Source organism: Periplaneta americana, chromosome 9, assembly GCF_040183065.1.
Source record: "Periplaneta americana isolate PAMFEO1 chromosome 9, P.americana_PAMFEO1_priV1, whole genome shotgun sequence".
NCBI classification, from domain to species: Eukaryota; Metazoa; Arthropoda; class Insecta; order Blattodea; family Blattidae; genus Periplaneta; species Periplaneta americana.
In genome coordinates this window covers 93,065,144-93,086,971 of record NC_091125.1, presented here as the reverse complement: position 1 = coordinate 93,086,971, position 21,828 = coordinate 93,065,144, and the positions used below count along the sequence as shown (strand labels likewise).

The 21,828-nt window shown below is 33.5% G+C and overlaps 2 protein-coding genes across 5 annotated transcripts in view; one reads left to right on the top strand and one right to left on the bottom strand.

Moving 5' to 3' along the window:
• The window catches only part of LOC138706244 (probable G-protein coupled receptor Mth-like 3), a 78,999-nt gene that overhangs the window by 27,943 nt on the left and 29,228 nt on the right, over positions 1-21,828 (bottom strand). The window contains exon 1 of one of the 2 annotated variants that reach the window (XM_069835296.1): positions 16,702-17,672. The exons of the other annotated variant lie outside the window; for it this stretch is intronic. Coding sequence (XP_069691397.1) covers positions 16,702-17,644 — 943 coding nt within the window. The 5' untranslated portion in view covers positions 17,645-17,672. Of the gene's footprint in view, positions 1-16,701; positions 17,673-21,828 lie in introns of those variants that run through there. 2 annotated transcript variants of the gene reach the window in all.
• LOC138706245 (CXXC-type zinc finger protein 1-like) overlaps positions 1,606-21,828 on the top strand; it is a 103,180-nt gene continuing 82,957 nt past the window's right edge. For 2 of the 3 annotated variants that reach the window (XM_069835304.1, XM_069835298.1), the window contains exon 1: positions 1,606-1,760. The gene's annotated coding sequence lies outside the window, so the exon portion shown is untranslated. The remainder of the gene's footprint in view (positions 1,761-21,828) is intronic. The other variant, XM_069835303.1, reaches the window with a different exon arrangement.

The following is a 21,828-nucleotide window of genomic DNA, read 5'->3' as shown; positions in this document are numbered from 1 at the left end:
TGCGGTGTAAAGGCGTTTATATCAACGGAGAGTCGGCCTCAGTAGCGCATTTGGTATAGCGCTGTAATTCTGTGCTCGAGGTTGCGGGTTCGATCCCGGCCCAGGTCGGTGGCATTTAAGTGTGCTTAAATGCGACAGGCTCATGTCAGTAGATTTACTGGCATGCGGGGCAAAATTCCGACAGACCGGCGAAGCTGATATAACCTCGGCAGTTGCGTTAAATAAACCATAATTTATTTTTATATCAATGGAGAAAATGATTTTTTTCTCTATGGTATATATTTGGACTAACACTAGACTAGACTACCCTACAATGAGGACCTTCCTGACCATGTAACCAGCACGATGCAGGGATGTTTAAAATCTGAACGTTTACACGTAAGTTTTTATTTACGCTATTTGCATGCATATACACATGTGCGTACGTGCGTGTATACAAGGTGTCCCATTTATCTTGTGCACCTATTATAACTTTTTTGTTTGGATGGGTATTGGAATTTTTGTTTTTGAGCGTTATGTTAGAACGAGGGGCTAACATGACTGTGGAGATTTGGTCCGTGTAACTACATTATGGTACAAGATACACGTGACATCATCCATTTTTCAAATAGCACTACATGCTTTAATCATGTTACATTGATTACACACATTAAGACGAGTTCAAAACTGTATCACAATATCACCTTCCTAATCAATAACAACAACAAAATGCAAAATGAATGTCATCAGAATATGCCGTGTGTAAGAGCAGTATTATGCTTGTTTAGCTACGATTAGTCCAAATACTATATAAACATTTTACTGAAAAAGAAACAGAAAAAGAAAGCCTGTGGGTTAAATCGTGGTTGCAAAACGTGATAAGAGAGATATCCATCAGAACTTACTGGAAGAGCTACAATGCGAGGACTTGAAAATTTATACAGATTATTATAAAATATTATTATATTATACAAATTATTTATTTACAACATTTAATTTCCTTCACACTCCGATATCAGAATTTTTGTGGTAGCAACAGTCCAGTTATATTTGCGTTCCGCCATATTTGTTTCAAGGTATAGAAATCTTTTATCAAAGATAACAAGATGCACTTACATTTTATAAAAGATCTTTCATAAAAGAAAATCCATTACCCTGTCATACATTTTATAATATATATTTTATAAAATATCTTTGTCAAAGAACTTCGATAGTGTAATAGCAGCCTTAGTGGAAAGTACCGGGCCCGACCAGGACTTCAATCCATACCGCTTGAGTGACAGGCTGAAGGTCTAGACTAGCGTTGTTAGACAGAGACTAAACGGAGCGGAGCGCTCCACTAGACTGGTTGCGTGCTCCGGTGTTTCCACAGATATAAGCAAGTTCACGCTCCGATCTAGCTCCACAACCGGTTTTGGAGCTTACAACTCTGACACTACTGGTCTAGACAACTTACCTATCGCAGGAAGTCATAGCCTACATACATACATACATACACACATACATACATACATACATACATACATACATACATACATACATACATACATACATACGCACACACAAACACATATTCTAGTATTTTTGTCAATACTTTTTAGACACCCTGTCCCGTACTGAAACATCAATTGCACTGCAACACCATCTGTGGCTGCCGGTGAAGGCAGGACATCGTAATGATCCCGCGACGGTTGTTGTCACTGTCTATTCGAAGCAATTTGTGAATTTATATTTGATCAGTCAGTGTCTCCGCGAGGTGCAGGTCGGTAGGACGCGTGACGGTAAGTTGGAACGAAGTACACTCAATTTGCAATTGAAATCAACCCTTAATACAAAGGAAGAGAAATAATGCATGCACGAGGCAAGTACAATTACACAGGAAAGGCTAATGACATTATTTTTGTTTATCAGCTACTTATTTTATGATTAGTTACTATTTAGTGTTCATGTTTTACATTGCTAGTAATTAAATTTCACACTAAGTTTACTTTAAATTCACGTTGTTAATGTTTGCTGTACATATTAATGTGACAGAACTAAAATTGTTGCAGTCATTTTCGAATGGATTCTTACTACGTGAACCAATACTATAATTCGAGTAAAAATTGTATATTTCACGTGCATTCCTCTTGTAAGAATCGATTCGTAAGTATCGAAATACAAACAACAACTATTCATTACAAAGAAAACGTTATACACATATAGAGACGGACGGACGGATCGAAGGATGGATGAAGAGACGGAAACGATCTGAATGTGTTTCCGTGAGAATTTCCAAAAGCGGAACAATAATTCCTCTTTTATTCTAGCAATAATGAAGTAAATGGCCATGAAACTGCTATGTTTTAACTTCAGAACTATGAGGGGTGAGTGATTAGCACTACACTCTAGATATCTTTGTCCCGGAAGATTGAACGGGTGCTTATTTTGCAGGAGACTTGGTAATTATTGTCCCCGTCCGAGATAGAATTCGAAAATCTTGCACTCCGAGCCCAGTTGCTCTACCGGCTGAGATACCTCAATTTTTGCTATTACATTTATAGGTCAGCAAATGTCCACATTGAAAATAAAGCAAGGGTTATATATCGGGGTTAATTTTAATGTCCTAAACGTCTCTTACCGCAGTTCGTATCATTCTTAAGATACGTGATTGGTAAATGGAAAATTTTTTCTGTGTTTTAGAAATATTGAATTATTATGATCAAATACTTTTCAATAGCCAAAGACGGCTGAAAATAATGGCACGTATTTTCTTATTAGGCCTACACATTTCGAGCAGTGAAGTTCCTCTTGTCCTCAGCGCACAAATTATGTTTCACTTATTAATGTTGGCCAAATTCATTTGCGGAAAATAAATAGAACAGTGTTAATTATATGTAGTCTAAAACTTGTAGTTGAATTTGAAGTATCTGAAAGTAAAAGAGAAGTAACACGGATCAATACGCTCTCGTTGTTTAGTGCATGATACGACAGTTAAAAATTGTTATTATTTCATGTCCAGAAACGTACTTTCTTTCATGAATTCAAGAAAAAATTACTTTACAGTACTAGACAAAACTTCCACAACGCAGAGGCGGCATGGCATATTGGTTCATCTTTGACTTGAGGCCTCCAATTACAATTACCGTATATTAATTATGATTTCATTAATACGTTATTAAAATAATACGTAGGCAAATTTTATTATTATTATTATTATTATTATTATTATTATTATTATTATTATTATTATTATTATTATTATTATTACTCTTGGCCACGTGTTGGGCTTTTGTCGGAAAGGAGAATTATTGCGTAACAACAGACATCATAAAGTCCGTGGAGCTATCGCCTGTCTTCTTCGGAACAAGGGTTGGGAAGTTCATGAAGAGGTCCACTGTATTTCTGAAGACTACTCTCACAGAAGAGCGGATATAATAGCAATAAACAGGCAACAACAAAAGGCTATTATCATAGATCCAACTATACGCATGAAAAGAGATCTAAACCAAGCTCATCAGGTTGATCATGAAAAGAGGGTCATTTATGAACCTTGTATTCCCTACCTCAGTGCCAAGTATAACATCCCTCTCTCACAGTCTACTATATACAGTCACGAAACTTGAGTTTTGAGGGTGCTAGAAACAACAGACTGTGCCGGTACTATTTTGCATTGCCTGTAATGAACCGATATTAGCGATCTTAGTGGTGAGCAACTATCTAATGTTTGCATATTTACTACGTATTGAGCTTCGTGAATGTATATACTAGACTGTGCCTCTCTTCAATTGGTCAGTGACAGGTTTATTTTTTGATCCTCGGAGTTCTTTACCAAAATTTGCATATAATTTTTTAAAACAATTATCAATACCATCTTCTGAAATTCGAAAAATCATCTCGCAAATTCTAAAAGATTCCCTGCACATTATACAATTTCATTTATACCACTCAGAAGGTCTTAATTAAGGATATGTTAATTTTAAATAAAATCTTTTATTTATAAGTATAATTTTAAAGTCATCTTATAAGATTTTATTTTATAATTGATAATCAATGGTGCTTAATTATTAATTTTATTTTTATAACAATATTTATATTTAATTATTTCTATTTGCTATTAATTTCCGGATCCTCGTGGTCATCCTTAATTAAGGCCGGACGATTTATTTCTCTCTCTCATTATTATTATTATTATTATTATTACTATTATTATTATTATTATTATTTATTATTATTATTACTATTATTATTATTATTATTTATTATTATTATTATTATTATTATTATTATTATTATTATTCCTTCCTAGTATTCTGCAAACTCAGCATTCTCGAATCTTTCTTATTTTCTGCATTCCTCTTAGTTTCCGCATATTGTTATGATCCGTAGACGCATCACTGCTAACAGTACATGATACTATTGGCTGACAATTAGAAAGGAGGAAATGAATAGTATATTGTGTCATTCTTTAAGATTGACGCATGTACAGATCAACAGAGTTTTCTAAGTTGTTCCCCTATAGTAAAATATTATAAAAATTACTCAACAAATGGGATAAGTATTTGCCAAAGAAATGATGATATCGCACCTAATAGCATTGGACTCTAGACGTTTAATACGTTCTCCTGTAAAATTTTGTCTAGGACTATATCATACTAACCCCCTTCAATAAAACCAGAAGGTTTTGGGAAAGGATACATACAGAATATGTTTTAACGTGTATAATCGTATCCGGAAGTTTAACCCACCCTTTGTCGTCTTATGTATCATTGAAAACTGTGCGTGTTTTCGTGCATAGAGCTCTATACTAGCCTACATAATAGCCAAAGACAGATGAATAATTATTGTAAATGAAAACAACAGACGGTGCAGTCTGACAAACTGGCTCACGGATCAAGCTGTTTGCCATACCGACAAGCGTCGAAGGACAACTGAGTCACGCAGGACTGACGGCTGTTCCTTGAAACGGAGAGGGCTTAGGAGTAATTTCATCATTGGCAAAACCAGACAATACTAGTGACCTGAAGGTCCTAAGAGCCTTAGGTTTAATACCCGGCATATCTTGCATTATATTCTGGTCTGTTTTCTCAGAGTAAATATTTTCATTTTTTCTACCCCCTCATTTCACCAATGCTCCATCTCTATATAATCATCTCATCCCAGTAAGATTTTCACTTGTAAACGATGTTAAATAAGTAATATAAAAAGGACAGGAGTATTATTTAAGTTATGATAAGCATTTTAATGATCACGACAGTATTAACCCGCAGATTTGGCGGGATCTGTCCCACTTGAAATGTCATATTGAAAATAGAAGTAATAATGTATGTTGGATGACAGATTTATTACTACAAGTCTGAGTCCATCTTTGGAGTAGTAAAAGAAGACTCTGAATTGGAACTAAAGAAATAAATTCCAAGAATAGAATAACTTACTGTATTGGTAAACTCACAGAGAAAAGTTTTGACAAGCTGTGTGAATATTGATCTATTGGTACACAGACGTTTTAAAATCAATATTTCATACTTCCGTGAGGATATAAGTACAGGGTGTTCCACCTAACGTTAGGATATGCTAAACCATATATACATTTCTTATATATAGGCCAGTGATGTCGAAGCAAGCGCATTTTTTCTGACCTTGACGTCGTGCGCGGGTATCAAGCACTAGGTATGGAAGGAGAGAGGATTATGTGTATAAATAAGCATCCTGTTGAATTAAGAAAACAGTGGTGCACAAACTTCAAACGGAACGTAAAATTTTATGTCGTTATTTTTATATGGCTTCTTTCATTATCTATATTGTCTGTAAAACAAAATTACTAACACCAATTTCTTAATATTTTAGTTGTGTTTCAAGCGTTAATAACACAATAAAGAGTTAAGAGGGAATATTCACATAAATGTCATAGTAGTACAATTATACTACACTAAGAGAATGAAACACATCATTCATAAGAAAGTTATATCCCAAAGAAAGAGACTGAGTATGACATGATAAGTTGAAATTGATATTGATGGTACCTTTAGCGTTATAAAATTAATCAATAAAATAATCAAAACAATATTATAGTACAAAGCAACGTTACCTAGGTATATGTTTTAACTGTAACTAGAATTACGTAACAAAACTCTTATCGCTTAATGCTTTTAAGGTGATATTGGTACGCAACTTCCTATCATCAGAATATTAAATTATTTTCTCGAAATCTGCTGAAGCTATAGAGCTGACATTCTTACAACGCATGGGCACATATCTTTTGCTTACGATGTAACAGTAGTTTCTTTGTTAATTAATTTCCTTACAAATATTTCCCATGCGAATATTTTCAAAATTTGTAATACACAACTTCAGTAATACATATTTACGATATATTAGATTTACGAAAATATTGTTTCAGTAACTGTAAGGCTACTAAACAAACATATCTGATAATTTCACTTTTCTGTAAAAAAATTGAGAAAATATTCCTTTTGAATAAAAAAGTAAGCTTGCGAAAAATTAGCATTAAAATTAAAACTTGCATTCTTATAATGCACTTGTAGGCTACTTCTCAGACAAATCTAAAAATTAACATAGACACATTTTTAATAAGTTCTCTTCCCTTTATCCATTGAATCAGTGCTGGCTATCCCTGTATACAGGGTGTTTCCGCTTGGTCGAGCTATACAGGGTGTTTCCAAGGTGGTGTTACAAACCTTCAGGGATGATGGCGAAGGGCACATGTATCAATTTGAGATAAGGAACTCTGGTCCGGAAATGACCGAGTCGAAAGTTACAAGCAAAAATAGTTCTGTGGAAATGAAATAATTTTATTCCTCTGTACACCTTATTTATGTGTATTTATCTGTACATCTTACACATACTGTATTCATCTGACGTTGTTTACGTTGTCTACTGTCAATGCGCTGTCTGAGAGATGGGGACAGGAAACTACACTAAAGCAATGCAGATAGCGTAATGTGTAACGGACATGGTCGGTCCTGATATGTACGTCTGTAGACAGCAGTGTATGTGTACAAGTTGCAGTGTCCAGTCGATCAGTCCTAGTGAAATGGAGGAGTACACGAGAGCGGAATAAGCAGACCTGATTTTCGAATACGGAGGAGCCAATGGGAACAGTAGACAAGCTCACAGATTGTATCGGGGTTAAGTACCCACGTAGGAGACATCCGGCCCATACCATCTTTCCACGACTGTTCCAAAAGTTAAGGGAAGGAGGCCACGTGGTGCCAAATTACAATTCCATTTCCACACAACTATTTTTGCTTATAACTTTCGACTCAGTCATTTCCGGACCATGGTTCCTTATCTCAAATTGATACATGTGCTCTTCGCCATCATCCCTGAAAGTTTGTAACACCACCTTGGAAACACCCTATATAGCTCGACCAAGCGGCATATACTATCTATTTCGTCTGTCTCTTTCCTTTCCGCTGTAAAGCGCTCAGGCTCTCCTGAGCTCTAAAGTGCGCGCTTGCGCCTATCGACATCAGTTGACATGACTGATATAGGCTACTAATGCCATCTTTGACGTGCAAGTGTCTGGTCTGATACGTTACGATTGATGCCGTCAAGCGTATGTATACGAAGTGCATAACAATTTGTCCTCGCGTATAGCATTATTTTTAGTTTGCAAGTGAGTGATACTGTACGTACAGTGATTAGAGATGGCCGATATTTCAAAAACCGATATTTTGTCATAGGTACGTGGTTGTCACTTATAAACCTGTGACTGATGACGCGAAATATCTGTGACAAAATATCGCTATTGAAATCTGCTCCGTAATAGAAAGAGTATTGTATATTCAGTACTCTGTGACTAATATTTCTGTCACTTGTGATCGAAGCACTCTTATCTGTTAGGGCAGTGATTCTGTGACGTTCTCACAACTTTCTCCTCTACGTCGTGGGTTTGCGCATGCACATGATATAATAACAACAATATGGCGGTGATATTTGATTATTTTTCGTGATATTTTGTTAAATATTACCTTTTGCAAAGTGATGATTTGTTGCAAAATTATTAGCGGCATAATAATAATAATATAATCATGAGTCTAATATTTTGTTTTCTTAGTTAGTCTGTATATATGTTTATAAATATTTTATGTATTCCCCGAGATCTTTACATTTTGAGATTAGGACAAATGTTTATATAATATTTTTGCTCAGAATGTCTTCGGAAATAAGCTCCGTAAGTGATGGTAAATCCTAGTGAATCACTCTGTATATTGTAACACTCAGTGGTTGATTAAATGTAGTTATTAGTTATAATATCTATTACATTGCTCCGTTTAGTTATACGACTTTTTATGCAAATGAAATTAAAGAAATTACATCCATATCATTTTAAATAACTCATATAAAACGTACTGGAAAGTCCGGGGTTCGAACTCAGGTATGCAGGAGGCTTCTATGTATTTATAATCTCTGCTTTCACAGAAAAAATATTTTAATGTACTCGTGCAGTAAGGAAATAGTCGAATTTCACACTTACAAAATAGTTTTCACCGGTAATGTGATTTCGCTTTTAAACTCAGGTTTATCATGATACAATTATTTCTTGATCTAGGTCTCCAAATATAAAAATTATGAAATAATAATTGGAGGGTGAAAATTTAAGGAATATTTTGTTCTACTAGCACAGTCTACTATATATAGTCGCGAAGCTTGAGGTGTTTTTTTGCAAATCTCATGATAAAGCGCTCCAAGCGGTTAGCAACTAGAAACAATAGACTGTCCATGGTCGACTTTGGACTGTGTCGTATTTCTATCGAGTGCTAGCTCGTTGCGTATTTCACATTGATGCTTGTGAAATGTTCGTTATTGGTTATAATGAAAATGTTAATGGCTAAAATATAATAATTGGAATAATAATATGGGACAAGGAGGAGACGTTTGTAGTGCTATAAATTGTAGCAACAGTAAGAGAAAGAGGCCAGAGTTATCCTTTTTCCGATTTCCGAAAGATTCAGAAAGGTTCCTGGGTTTCCACAAGAATGCTGTGCAGGAACAAAACTGTTAATTTGAAGTTCTTTGTGACTGTTAGAATACATTATATCCTTAAATTTCACAATGAAATGTTTCAGTCTAACCGAAAGGACATTAGATACCGGTTAAAGTTCTGTCACTTAGGCTGCTAAATTTCCAGAGAAATAAAGGTTAGGTCTACTTTTTTTTTTCAGAGGATATATTTTTAATTGTAGCTATTAATTTTGTTATTATTTTTATGTGTTATTTTACTAAAGACGTAGAAAAATTAAGTTTGTTTTAATGAAATTTATTGATCACGTTTTATATTCAATTCTGGTGGGATTATTATTGCTTAGGCCTACTTTTTTCTTCAAAGGATATGTTTTTAATTATAGCTGTTAATTTTGTTGTTATTTTTATTTGTTGCTTTACTAGAGACGTAGAAAAAGTCTGTTACAATAAAATTTATTGATCACGTTTTATTTCCAATTCTGGTGTGATTATTATTGCTTAACCTCATCCCACTTTGTTAACTACGTAAGCCTACACTACAAGTACCGGTACACGTAAGTTACTCCATTAATTCATATTTCCATTATTATTGTTGTAAAGAGAAATGCAAATTAATATTTATTGGTTTCACAGTTAATTATCGCTATAATCTTGAATGAGTGAAGCTATTATAGTAAATTTCAGTTCGTTTTGCACAAACAAAAATTATATTAACTTATTTCTTGCAGGTATCTTCGAGTTTATGGTGGAAATTAATATACTTCATTAAAATAATAAATTAACTTTATGCATTTAATATTTTGTCGTCTGCTAGGAGAGAGATCTGCGATGATGAGGCAATAGTAGCGATCCTAGTGGTGGGCAACTACCCATGTTTGCATTTTTACTACATATTGAGCTTCGCGACTGTATATAGTAGACTGTGCTACTAGTGTAATATTGTTGTTACGAGTAATGAATTGTACTGGTGATAAGTTCAGATTTATTTGAAAATAGATGAGAGCTAAATTCTATTATACGGTCTGCAGCAATCAACAAAATAATGGCTGTTATCACCACGAAAGGAAAGTTTTTTTTTTGTGTGAAACGAAAACTATATTATTAATACCATTCTAGCTTGTTTATGCTTATGCTCTTATTTGGTTTCCAAACATGGATGCCTTGCATGTCATTGAAATTTTGTTGCCGTAGGAAAGAGAAAGTGGATATTGAAATATTTCCTTTTTACCCTAGGAAAACTCAGAAATGTAATAAAGTCAACACGACATACACAGCCATTCACAGTGAAATATATGCATTTGACTTCCCTGAATTCTAGACATTAGTTTGTGACTTCTTTGGAAACTGAACACCAGTCCTTGAAAGCTACAAAGAAGTTCTAATTATATTTAAAAATGATACAGTGTCAACTTATTTAGTAAGAAAGGTAAAACAATTGTGTCTTTCAGAAGGTTGAATATGAAGCAAAAGCGTTAAGGATTTTTACAAAGAGAAGAAAGGTATCTCTGAAGCTAGGCATAGTGCATACTCGTATTTCAGGATTAGAGAAAATTTTATATTTATACGTATTTATGAAGTGAATTACTTATTCACTGAATTTTTTGCTAGAAAGTTTATTATATCAGTGTTGATTTTGATTTTACTACATATCACAATAGTGTTTGGACATAGCCATTTTTACAATTTTCAATTTCAGTTGAGTGTTAGCTCATTCATGATTGGATTAAAACAATTATTGTGTTCAGAATAATTATTGTGCGTATAAATGTTTAAATGAATACTCATATCTTTCGATCTACACGATGAATAAAACAATATTTTTGAAAATAATAAATTTTAATACATTTTAATATATTGACCATTTTGAATGTTTAGTCTTCAATTGTACTTATACCTATATATTTGGCGTCCTATTTTAATTACTTACGTTATCCAGAAACGATTCTATAATTGTATTATATCTATTCATTTGGCGTTACTTTCAAACCATAAAGTTTATTCCAGGACGATGATAGGATAATTGTATTTTTTTTTATTTAATGTTCTTTCTAAAGTATATAAAATGGTAATTCATTTTATTTGTAAGTTACTATTTAATTAGCGCCCCTTTAAACAACAGAAACTAAATAGTGGTGGTGGGATGATAATTTGTAATTATGTTTTATTTAACTCTACAGGTACTTTAAGCTACAGAGGCGATGAGACTATACGTAGGGTAGTTGTAAATATAATTATTTACTTAATATTCCATTTAAACTACAGAGAATATGCAGGGCGATGGGATGATAATTATTTCCTTTTCGAAGTTTCTCTTAAGATTCAGAGAATATTCAGAGACGAATAGATGATAATTGTATTTGTATCGTAATTTATTAATTTAATATTCCTTTTGAATTACAGGAGATACTGGTATTTAGAGACGATTAGATGATGATTGTAATTATAATTATTCATTTACCCTCTGCGGTGGCTCAATGGTCAGACCTTCAGCCTGTCACGCAGGCGGCCCGGGTTCGAGTTCCGGTCAGGTCTGGGATTTTTCCTTTTGAAAAATTCATAGTGACACTTGTGGTGGACAAGGTCGCAGTTGGGGTTTTTCTCGGGGTTCTCCCGTTTTTCTCCGTATTAGGCATTTACATAATTCCGTCACCATTTCTCCATTTCGTCATCATTCCGTAGCATTCCCCGAACGCCGGCTGGCGACGCATGGAGGGGGCTGGCCTAGGGACGAGGGAGTTGCCTGCTCGAAACCTGGGTACACAGAGACCCTTAGTGTGGTCAACCGGTGTGGGTTTGGGAATGCGCCACTAGAGGGTTAGCGCAATAGATCTCAACAGGTCGCCGTGCTGGGTCATAGTGCCCCCTCCGTAAATTCCATTCCATTGCAATTATTTATTTAATATTCCTTTTGAATTACATGAGATACTGATATTTAGAGATGATTAGATGATAATTGTAATTCTAATTACTTATTTAATGTTCATTTTGAATTACAGGAGATATCGATATTTAGAGATGATTAGATGATAATTATTGTAATTGTATCGTAATTACTTATTTAATATTCCTTTTAAACTATAGCGGATACCGGTACGGTAATTAGAGACACTTAGATGATAATTGTAATTCTAATTATTTATTTAATGTTCATTTTGTATTACAGGAGATATCGATATTTAGAGATGATTAGATGATAATTATTGTAATTGTATCGTAATTACTTATTTAATATTCCTTTTAAACTATAGGGGATATCGGTACGGTATTTAGAGACACTTAGATGATAATTGTAATTCTAATTATTTATTTAATGTTCATTTTGTATTATAGGAGATATCGATATTTAGAGATGATTAGATGATAATTATTGTAATTGTATCGTAATTACTTATTTAATATTCCTTTTAAACTATAGGGGATATCGGTACGGTATTTAGAGACACTTAGATGATAATTGCAATTCTAATTATTTATTTAATGTTCATTTTGTATTACAGGAGATATCGATATTTAGAGATGATTAGATAATAATTATTGTAATTGTATCGTAATTACTTATTTAATATTCCTTTTAAACTATAGGGGATACCGGTACGGTATTTAGAGACACTTAGATGATAATTGTAATTCTAATTATTTATTTAATGTTCATTTTGTATTACAGGAGATATCGATATTTAGAGATGATTAGATGATAATTATTGTAATCGTATCGTAATTATTTATTTAATATTCCTCTTAAACTATAGGCGATACCGATACGGTATTTAGAGACAATTATATGATAATTGTAATTCTAATTATTTATTTAATATTCTTTTTAAATTACAGAGGATATTCAGGAACGATGATATGATAATTATAATTCTTTGTTCAAAGCTTCTCTTAAAACACAGAGAATAAATAGAGATGATAAGATGATAATTATAATTATTTATTTGACATTCCTTTTAAACTACAGTATATAGGATATTCAGGGACGATGGGATGATTTTTATAATTCTTTGTTCAAAGTTGTTCTTAAAATACTACAGAGAGTATTTAGATACACTAAGACGATAATTGTAATTTTAATTATTTGTTTAATATTCCTTTCAAACTGCAGATGATATTCAGGGACGATGGAGTGACACTTATAATTATTTGTCCAAAATTGCTTTTAAAATACAGTGGATATTTACAGACTATTAGATGATAACTGTAATTGTAATTTTAATATTCCTTTCAAACTAGCGAGGATATTCAGGGACGACTAGATAATGAATGTAATTGTAGTTATTTATCCAACATTACATTTAACTACAGAGAATATTCAGGGACGATGGGATGGTAACTTATAATTTATTGTAATCATATATTCAATATTGCTTTTAAACTATAGAGGCTATGTAGAAATGATGAGATGATAATTTAAGTAATTATTTAATATTTGTTTTACGCTACCGAGGATATTCAGGGACGATAGGATAACTATAATTTTGTTATAATTCTGTATTCAACGTCGCTTTTAAACTGAAGAGTTTATTTAGATACGAGATGATAATATTACAATATATTTATTTAATATTCCTTCTAAATACAGAAGATATTCAGGGACAATAGGATGATAACTATAATTGTAATTCTTTATTCTACGTTACTGTCAAACTACAGATCCTATATAGAGACGAGAAGATAATGTTAATTGTATTTTTTTATATTCAGTTTAAAGTACAGATGATAGTCAGGGATATTGAGACGATAATAATAATAATTGTAATTGTAATTATTTATTTAATACTGCTTTTAAATACAGAGGATATTCAGGTACGATGAGATGATAACTCAAATTGTAATTCCTTATTCAATTGGCTTTAAATTACTGAGTTGTTTAGAGACGATGAGACGATAATTTTAATTAGGCCTATAATTAGCCTGTTTACTTAGTATTTACTTTAAATTGCAGAAGATATTCAGGGACGATGAGGTTTATTTATTTATTTATTTATGGTATGATATAATTATATGATAAATATAATAATTGTAATTTTTAAAATCAACGTTGCTTTTAAACTACAGACGCTATTTAGAGGCAATGAGATAATTATTCTAATTATACGTATTTATTATTCCGTCCTCAGATACGATAATTTTAATTCGTCTTTGTTTTTTGTCGCATTTGAACTAGGTACAGAGGCTATTCATAAACTATAACATAATATTAATCATAATTCATTTCATATCTCTGTTCAAATATATAGGCCTGTTATTCAGAACAAGATTAAGATAAGGTGAGAATGGTTCGATCTTAATAGGAAATGATAATATACAGTATATTATTATAATTAATTACAGTGAATCTGTCTGAGAGAGTATCTTGGTACACAGTAAACACAATAGAATTTTCGTGCATAGAATCTTTATATTTTCGGTATGAAACTGCCAGATGATTATCTTATAGCTGCGGACTATATGAATTTATATAATGATATAGAGTAGAGCAAAGGTAAAATTAAAGTTATAGTAGAACGGAATTAATAGAAAGAAACCTGCCCTGCTACTTGTTTATCAGAAACCTGAAACACCTGAATGTAGGTTTATAAACTGAAAATGCTGGTTGCTAGGAAAAAAAAGGGTCTTACAACCCGCATCATTAAACGGATGAAAGGTTTTCGTTGCACAATGACACTGGCTTGTCACACTTATGAACTAGATTAATAGCAAAGAGCGTAAGTCCATATCTGGACTTACGTGATGGTGATTAGGTTGAAGATGTTAATGAAGGTCACGTTCAAGATTGTACGGATGGCGACGATGGATGATGATGAGGATGTTAATGAAGATCATGATCAAGATCATGAGATGATGATGATAATGATAATGAAGGATGATGAATAATATCGAATGTTAATGATGATCATGATAAAGATGGAGATAGCGATGATAATGACGATGAAGAAGGAGGATAGATAGGACGACGATGTTAATGAAGATCATGATCAAGATGATGGAGATGGCGATGTTGATGATGATGATGATGATAGATTTTGAATAAGATGTTAATGAAGAACATGAACAAGATCATGAGATGATGATAATGATGATGAAGAATGATGAATAAGATTGGATGTTAATGATGATCATGATAAAGATGTAAATAGCGATTATAATGACGATAAAGAAGGATGGTAGCTAGGATGACGATGTTAATGAAGATCATGATCAAGACGATGGAGATGGCGATGTTGTTGATGATGATGATGATGATGATAGATTTTGAATAGGATGATGTTAATGAAGATCATGATCAAGATAATAGAGATGACGGTAATAATGATGATAAAAGAAGACGAATAGGATGAGCATGTTAATGAAGATCATGATCAATATGATGGAGATGGCGAAGATGGATGATGAATAGGGTGAGGATGTTAATGAAGATCATGATTAAGATTATAGAGATGGCGAAGATGGATTATGAATAGGGTGAGGATGTTAATGAAGATCATGATTAAGATTATAGAGATGGCGAAGATGGATGATGAATAGGATGAGGATGTTAATGAAGATCATGATCAAGATAATAGAGTTGACGATAATAATGATGATAAAAGAAGATGAATAGGATGAGCATGTTAATGAAGATCATGAACAATATGATGGAGATGGCGAAGATGGATGATGAATAGGATGAGGATGTTAATGAAGATCATGATCAAGATTATAGAGATGGAGAAGATGGATGATGAATAGGATAAGGATGTTAATGAATATCATGATCAAGATGATGGAGATGGGGATGATAATGATGATGAAGTATAATTAATAAGAAGAGTATGTTGAATAAGATCGGATGTTAATGATGATCATGATCATGATAATGATGGAGATGGCGATGATAATCACGATGACGATGATGAAGGATGATAGATAGGATGACAACGTTAATGACGATCATGATCAAGATGATGAAGATGGCGATGTTAATGACGATGATGGATGGTGAATAAGATTATGTTAATGAAGATCATGATCAAGATAACAGAAATGACGATGATAATGATGATTATGAAAGAAGATGAATAGGATGAACATGTAATGAATCTCATGATCAAGATGATGAAGATGGATGTGATAATGTTGTAAATTATGATGATTATGTTTATAATTATGAATAAGAAGAAGGTTGTGATGAAATTTAAGGTAATGGAGATCATTATTATGACGATGATGAAAATAAGGGAAATGAAATTGCTTATATTAATGATGACGAGAATTTTGTTTTATTTTAGTGGGTTATTTTATGACGCTTTTTCAACATCTCAGGTTATTTAGTGTCTGAGTGAGATGAAGGTGATAATGCTGGTGAAATGAGTCCGGGATCCAACACCGAAAGTAACCCAGCATTTGCTCATATTGGGCTGAGGGAAAATCCCGGAAAAAACCTCAACCAGGTAACTTGCCTCGACCGGGAATCGAACCCAGGCCACCTGGTTTCATGTCGCTAACCGTTGCTCCACAGGTGTGGACATGACGAGAATGATAAAGGCGAATACGAACATGTTGAACATAATGTCTGTTAAAATTACACGTACGTATGATGTGATAATTATTATGAGAATGAAAATATTTAAAGTTGTATTTGTCATTTTAACGTTGGCCTACTGCACTACTGTCTATCTAAAAGGACTATGAATCTACAAGACAAGTGAAGTAGGAAATCCCCAGAGCTTAGCATAGCATGAAATCCACAGAGCATAGCGTAGCATGGCTTACCTATTTGTAAACAGAAAACGTAGGCGATCTCTGGTAGAAGTTGTCCGATTCCAAGAACCAAATAGGCGACTAAGAAGCTGGCTGTGTGCGCCATCAGATGTCTGGCGTGGAGGCCAGTCCTCAGCTCTGGTAACACAGCGTACACGATCAAGGTTGCCGATAGAAACGTGGAGTCTATCAGCAACATCACTCCGTAGAATAATCTTCTGTCTGTACGTTTTTCCCATCTTTTGCAGTACAGCAAATTCAGACTGGAACTTCCGTTTTTAACTTTGGTAACATCCCAACAATATTCCTGGACTGGAATCGGTTCCTTGAATTCTTCACAATCCACTCTGCCGTCATTTAAAAACCAGTATTGGAGAGGATTCTTTGAAGGTGTTGAGTTCAATAGATATGCAGTGCCGTCCGGACATTGAGGTAGGCCATTTAACTGGAAGTATTCCCTATCTTTGACAGATGGATGTTGAAAGATTGCTTCGTCATCTGACCTACATCTTTGGTGTTCGTCTAGAGAGCTTCCCGAAAGACAACACTTTCTGATGCATGTTTCTGTAGTACAAGGACACAGAAGTATTATATTTAAAAGTTGTCTTCCTGGAATTAACAGATTGTCAAAACAGAACGAAGAATCTCTGAAACTTGTGTTCCTTTCACTGTATTCGTCGTACAGAATAAGTCGCCCGTCTTCTGTCACATCAAATAACTCACTGTCGTCGGTAAACACGAAGTGTTGACGTCCTTGACACTGTGGCTTGGCACCTATTTGAAGATTTGTATTTCGCGATGTGTTGACATCAGGAGGTAGCCAGGCTGTGGGCTGAATAGTGGTCTTGAGACACGTGAAGCCCGGTACAAGAACCTCATCCGCGCCACAACACTTGTTGATCGTGATGGCGGTTGCCATTGTGATCACGAGACTGAAAAGCGCCAGCTGGAGCATGCTTCCGACACTGAAGCCACACCGCGAGTGAGTGAGGAAACACTTCTGCAGCTCTTCTCTGTTGTCAGTGAGGTCACGCCCACAGACTTTCTGTTTCACAGCTCGGCGTGGCGATGTGGACCAATCGTGTTTTGTCGCCTTTCTCACGAGTTCAGTGAAAACGACAGTCTTCTGTTAAGCGATTCTAAAAATTGCATATAACGGCACTTCCTCATTAACATATTATTATTATTATTATTATTATTATTATTATTATTATTATTATTATTATTACTACTGCTACTACTACTACTACTACTACTACTACTACTACTACTACTACTACTACTACTACTACTATTACTACTACTACCCCAAATCTAGAAATCTTATACTTAAAACTTCACGTACGCTTTCTTGAGATACTTCTTGCATGAATTACAAATTTTGATAAAGATGTAATTCGTATTACATATCCCATTTTCATTAGATAGGTTATTTGTAATTATTTCTTTAGTTAACTGTCCGAAGACAGGTTGAAACCTCAAAAGTGATACCAATAATTCAACACTCATGAGGCTACTAAGCCAGGAGATAGTGGGGTACGGTGGCCAGTTTCTTTCCCCCTCCATTGCATACATCATTGATTAGTAACTTATTACACTAATCAGACTTAAAATGTAGAAAAAAATAAATATAAATTATTAAAATATAAACTTTATGAAAACTTTAAATCTTTAAAAATGTTAAAATTATTTTAAAAGGTTAATGTACCTTATACAATTTATTTTTAACACGTTTAAAGTTGTTAAGTTTCTATAAAATTTGAAATTTTAATAACAGATGTTTTAAAGTTAACCTCAAGAAGTAGGAGTTACATTATTATTATTATTATTATTATTAATTAATTAATTAATTAATTTTAAATAATAATTGAGGGATACAGTATGTTCGCCCTTCTTATTTGTTTTCAGTTAGGCTATTAGGGGGTTAGGTACAGCTTACAGCAATAAAATTTTGGAAATATTCAACATTTTTTTTCTCCATTACTGTAATTATCTTGTACAATAATGAAAATTAGTATGTGTAAAGCACTGTCCTTCTGCTATATGAAAAAAAAAAAATTTACTATTCAAAAATTATTTACATTTTTTTTTCAAAATTCAGTTCACTGTGCAGTGATGCATAACTAAAAAACTATCCAATATTCTGTGATGACATTTTTTGTGTATATTTATGCATGTCATATCTACAATATGATGCAAGATCACGTCTCTGCCTTTGATGGATTGTCTGATAAAAATAATTTATTTAAAAAAAATGGTCAGAAATCAGTATTTTCTTCTAACACAAAATAAAAAATGTATTATTTATTAAGGAATGTAGTTGAAAGAGCATGATATTGTAAACATGAGTTTCAGCAATAAAATAAAAGGGAGAGAACTTGAAAAAGTTAACAAGTTTATGAGTTATGAGGGAAACGCTTCGTCACTGTACAGTAAACTGCCAACATTTTGAATTTTGAAAAAATATATATAATTTTTTTTATCGTAAAAGTATTTTTTCATATAGCAGAAGGACAGTATTTTATACATACCAATTTTCATTATTGTACAGGACACAGTAATGGAGGAAAAAATGTTGAATAATTCCAAAAAACTTACTGCTGTAAGCTGTACCTAACCCCATAAATTAAAGTAACTTATTTCCGAGTAACCCATAAAATATTCAGTTACCATCATCAGAATTATTATTAGGTATATTTACAATCTGAATGTACGGAATAATATTTTGGAACCATTACTCCGAAATCGCTCTCTTCGGAACAGAGTTCTGTAACTTTATGAACCCTCTGATGGCTGTCTCAAGAACCATATCATTAGTTTACCAAGTTGAAGTTTATTTTATATTAACAGAATTTCAATTTTATTAACAGATTCTGTTAAAAAAAGCATTTCAGAATCTTATCATCCGTTCACGGAGTCTGGGACACGTCAAATGGGTGCATTTCGAAAACTATTACGTGAAAAGAATTATTATTATTATTATTATTATTATTATTATTATTATTATTATTATTACTAAATTTGCTCATTTCACGACTTTTTGTGAAAACAGTCAAGTTAATTCTATAATTTTTCAGTAGGTAGGTGACTTATAAATGAAGAGTTCTTCTCATTCAAGTGGTACAGTAGGAAGTTCCGCACTATATGACGTGTTCAGAGGACAAAGACAAGCAGCTATTCCACTTAGGTATTTATCAAACGTAGCACAGATCATTCTTTCACATCATAGTGACATTTGATGCAATGATTGGCACAAATTTCGCTCCTTCTACATTGCTGTGAATATTTTAGGGGAAAATCCATAAATGATTAGGGAAAATACAGGAATTTTACTTGAAACAAATAAAGAGATAGGTTTGGAAGTAAATCCTGAAAAGACAAGGTATATGATTATGTCTCGTGACGAGAATATTGTACGAAATGGAAGTATAAAAATTGGAAATTTATCCTTTGAAGAGGTGTAAAAATTCAAATACCTGGGAGCAAAAGTAACAAATATAAATGATACTCGGGAGGAAATTAAACACAGAATAAATATGGGAAATGCGTGTTATTATTCGGTTGAGAAGCTTTTAACATCCAGTCTGCTGTCAAAAAATCTGAAACTAGAATTTATAAAAAAGTTATCGGTTGTTCTGTATCGTTGTGAAACTTGGACTGTTACTTTGAGAGAGGAACATAGGTTAAGGATGTTTGAGAATAAGGTGCTTAGGAAAATATTTGGGGCTAAGAGGGATGAAGTTACAGGAGAATGGAGAAAGTTACACAACACAGAACTGCACACATTGTATTCTTCACGTGACATAATGAGGAACATGAAATCCAGACATTTGAGACGGGCAGGGCATGTAGCACGTATGGGCGAATCCAGAAATGCATATAGTGTGTTAGTTGGAAGGCCGGAGTGAAAAAGACCTTTGGGGAAGCCGAGACGTAGATGGGAAGATAATATTAAAATGGATTTGAGGGCGGTGGGATATGATGATAGAGACTGGATTAATCTTGCTCAGGATAGGGACCAATGGCGGGCTTATGTGAGGGGGCAATGAACCTCCGGGTTCCTTAAAAGCCAGTAAGTAAGTTATGAAATTACGTTTTTAATAAATATTTCCGCATTAGCATTTAAAACTCTTTCATCCGTTCGCAGGTATTTTTCGATGCGGAGTATGGGATACGTCAAAAGGGTGCATATCGAAAACCATTGTGTGAAAAGAATTATTATTACTGTTTTATTATTATTACTACTAATTTTATTATTATTATTATTATTATTATTATTATTACTGACTTTGCTCATTTGTCGACTTGTTACAAAAAAGAGTCAAGTTAATTCTTTTATTTTTTAAATTGAGATACAGGCTTGAATATGGTAGCTGACTCATAGCTGAAGAGTTCTTCCCATTCAAGTGGTAGCCTGCAGTAGGAAGTTTTGCACTATATGACGTGTTCAGAGGACAAGGAGATTAAATTTGTGTAAGCAGCTATTTCATGTACAGTAGGTATTTATCAAACGTAGCACAGATCATTATTTCACATCATAGTTACATTGGATGCAGTTATTGGCACAAATTTCGCTTCTTCTACGTTGCTATTAATAATTTTTGTATGGTTTATGAAATTACGTTTTTAATAAATATTTCCGCTTTTGCATTTGAATTTTATTATTGTGATGTCTGATATTAATTTACGTAATATCGGCATATTTTAGTGGCTGTAATTTACAGTGTTGTCGTTTATAATCCGATCCCAATGGAGCAATATTTACGTAAATTATAACAATGCTGCAAACTAAATAAAAAAAAATTGCCACATTATAATCTCGTTATCTCCAACAGCTTCTGTAGTTTAAAAGATACGTTAAATAATTTAGCTTACAGTTTTGTCATATTATAGCCCCTAAATAATAGTTTAAAGGGAATGTTACGTAAAGAAATGCCAATTAGCAAAGCCGTTTAGCGACTTACAATAACATACGCAACCTACATCTTAGTTTGTTGTTTCGATTCATTTTTCTTTGAAGGTGATTGTATGGCGGAAGAACGTTGCCTAACAATGCGTCATAGCTGCCCGTAGCAACTGGAGCCGGGCTTCCCCGGACTAGCGGCTGTCCGAGACAACTGGGCTGATTAAGGTCACCAC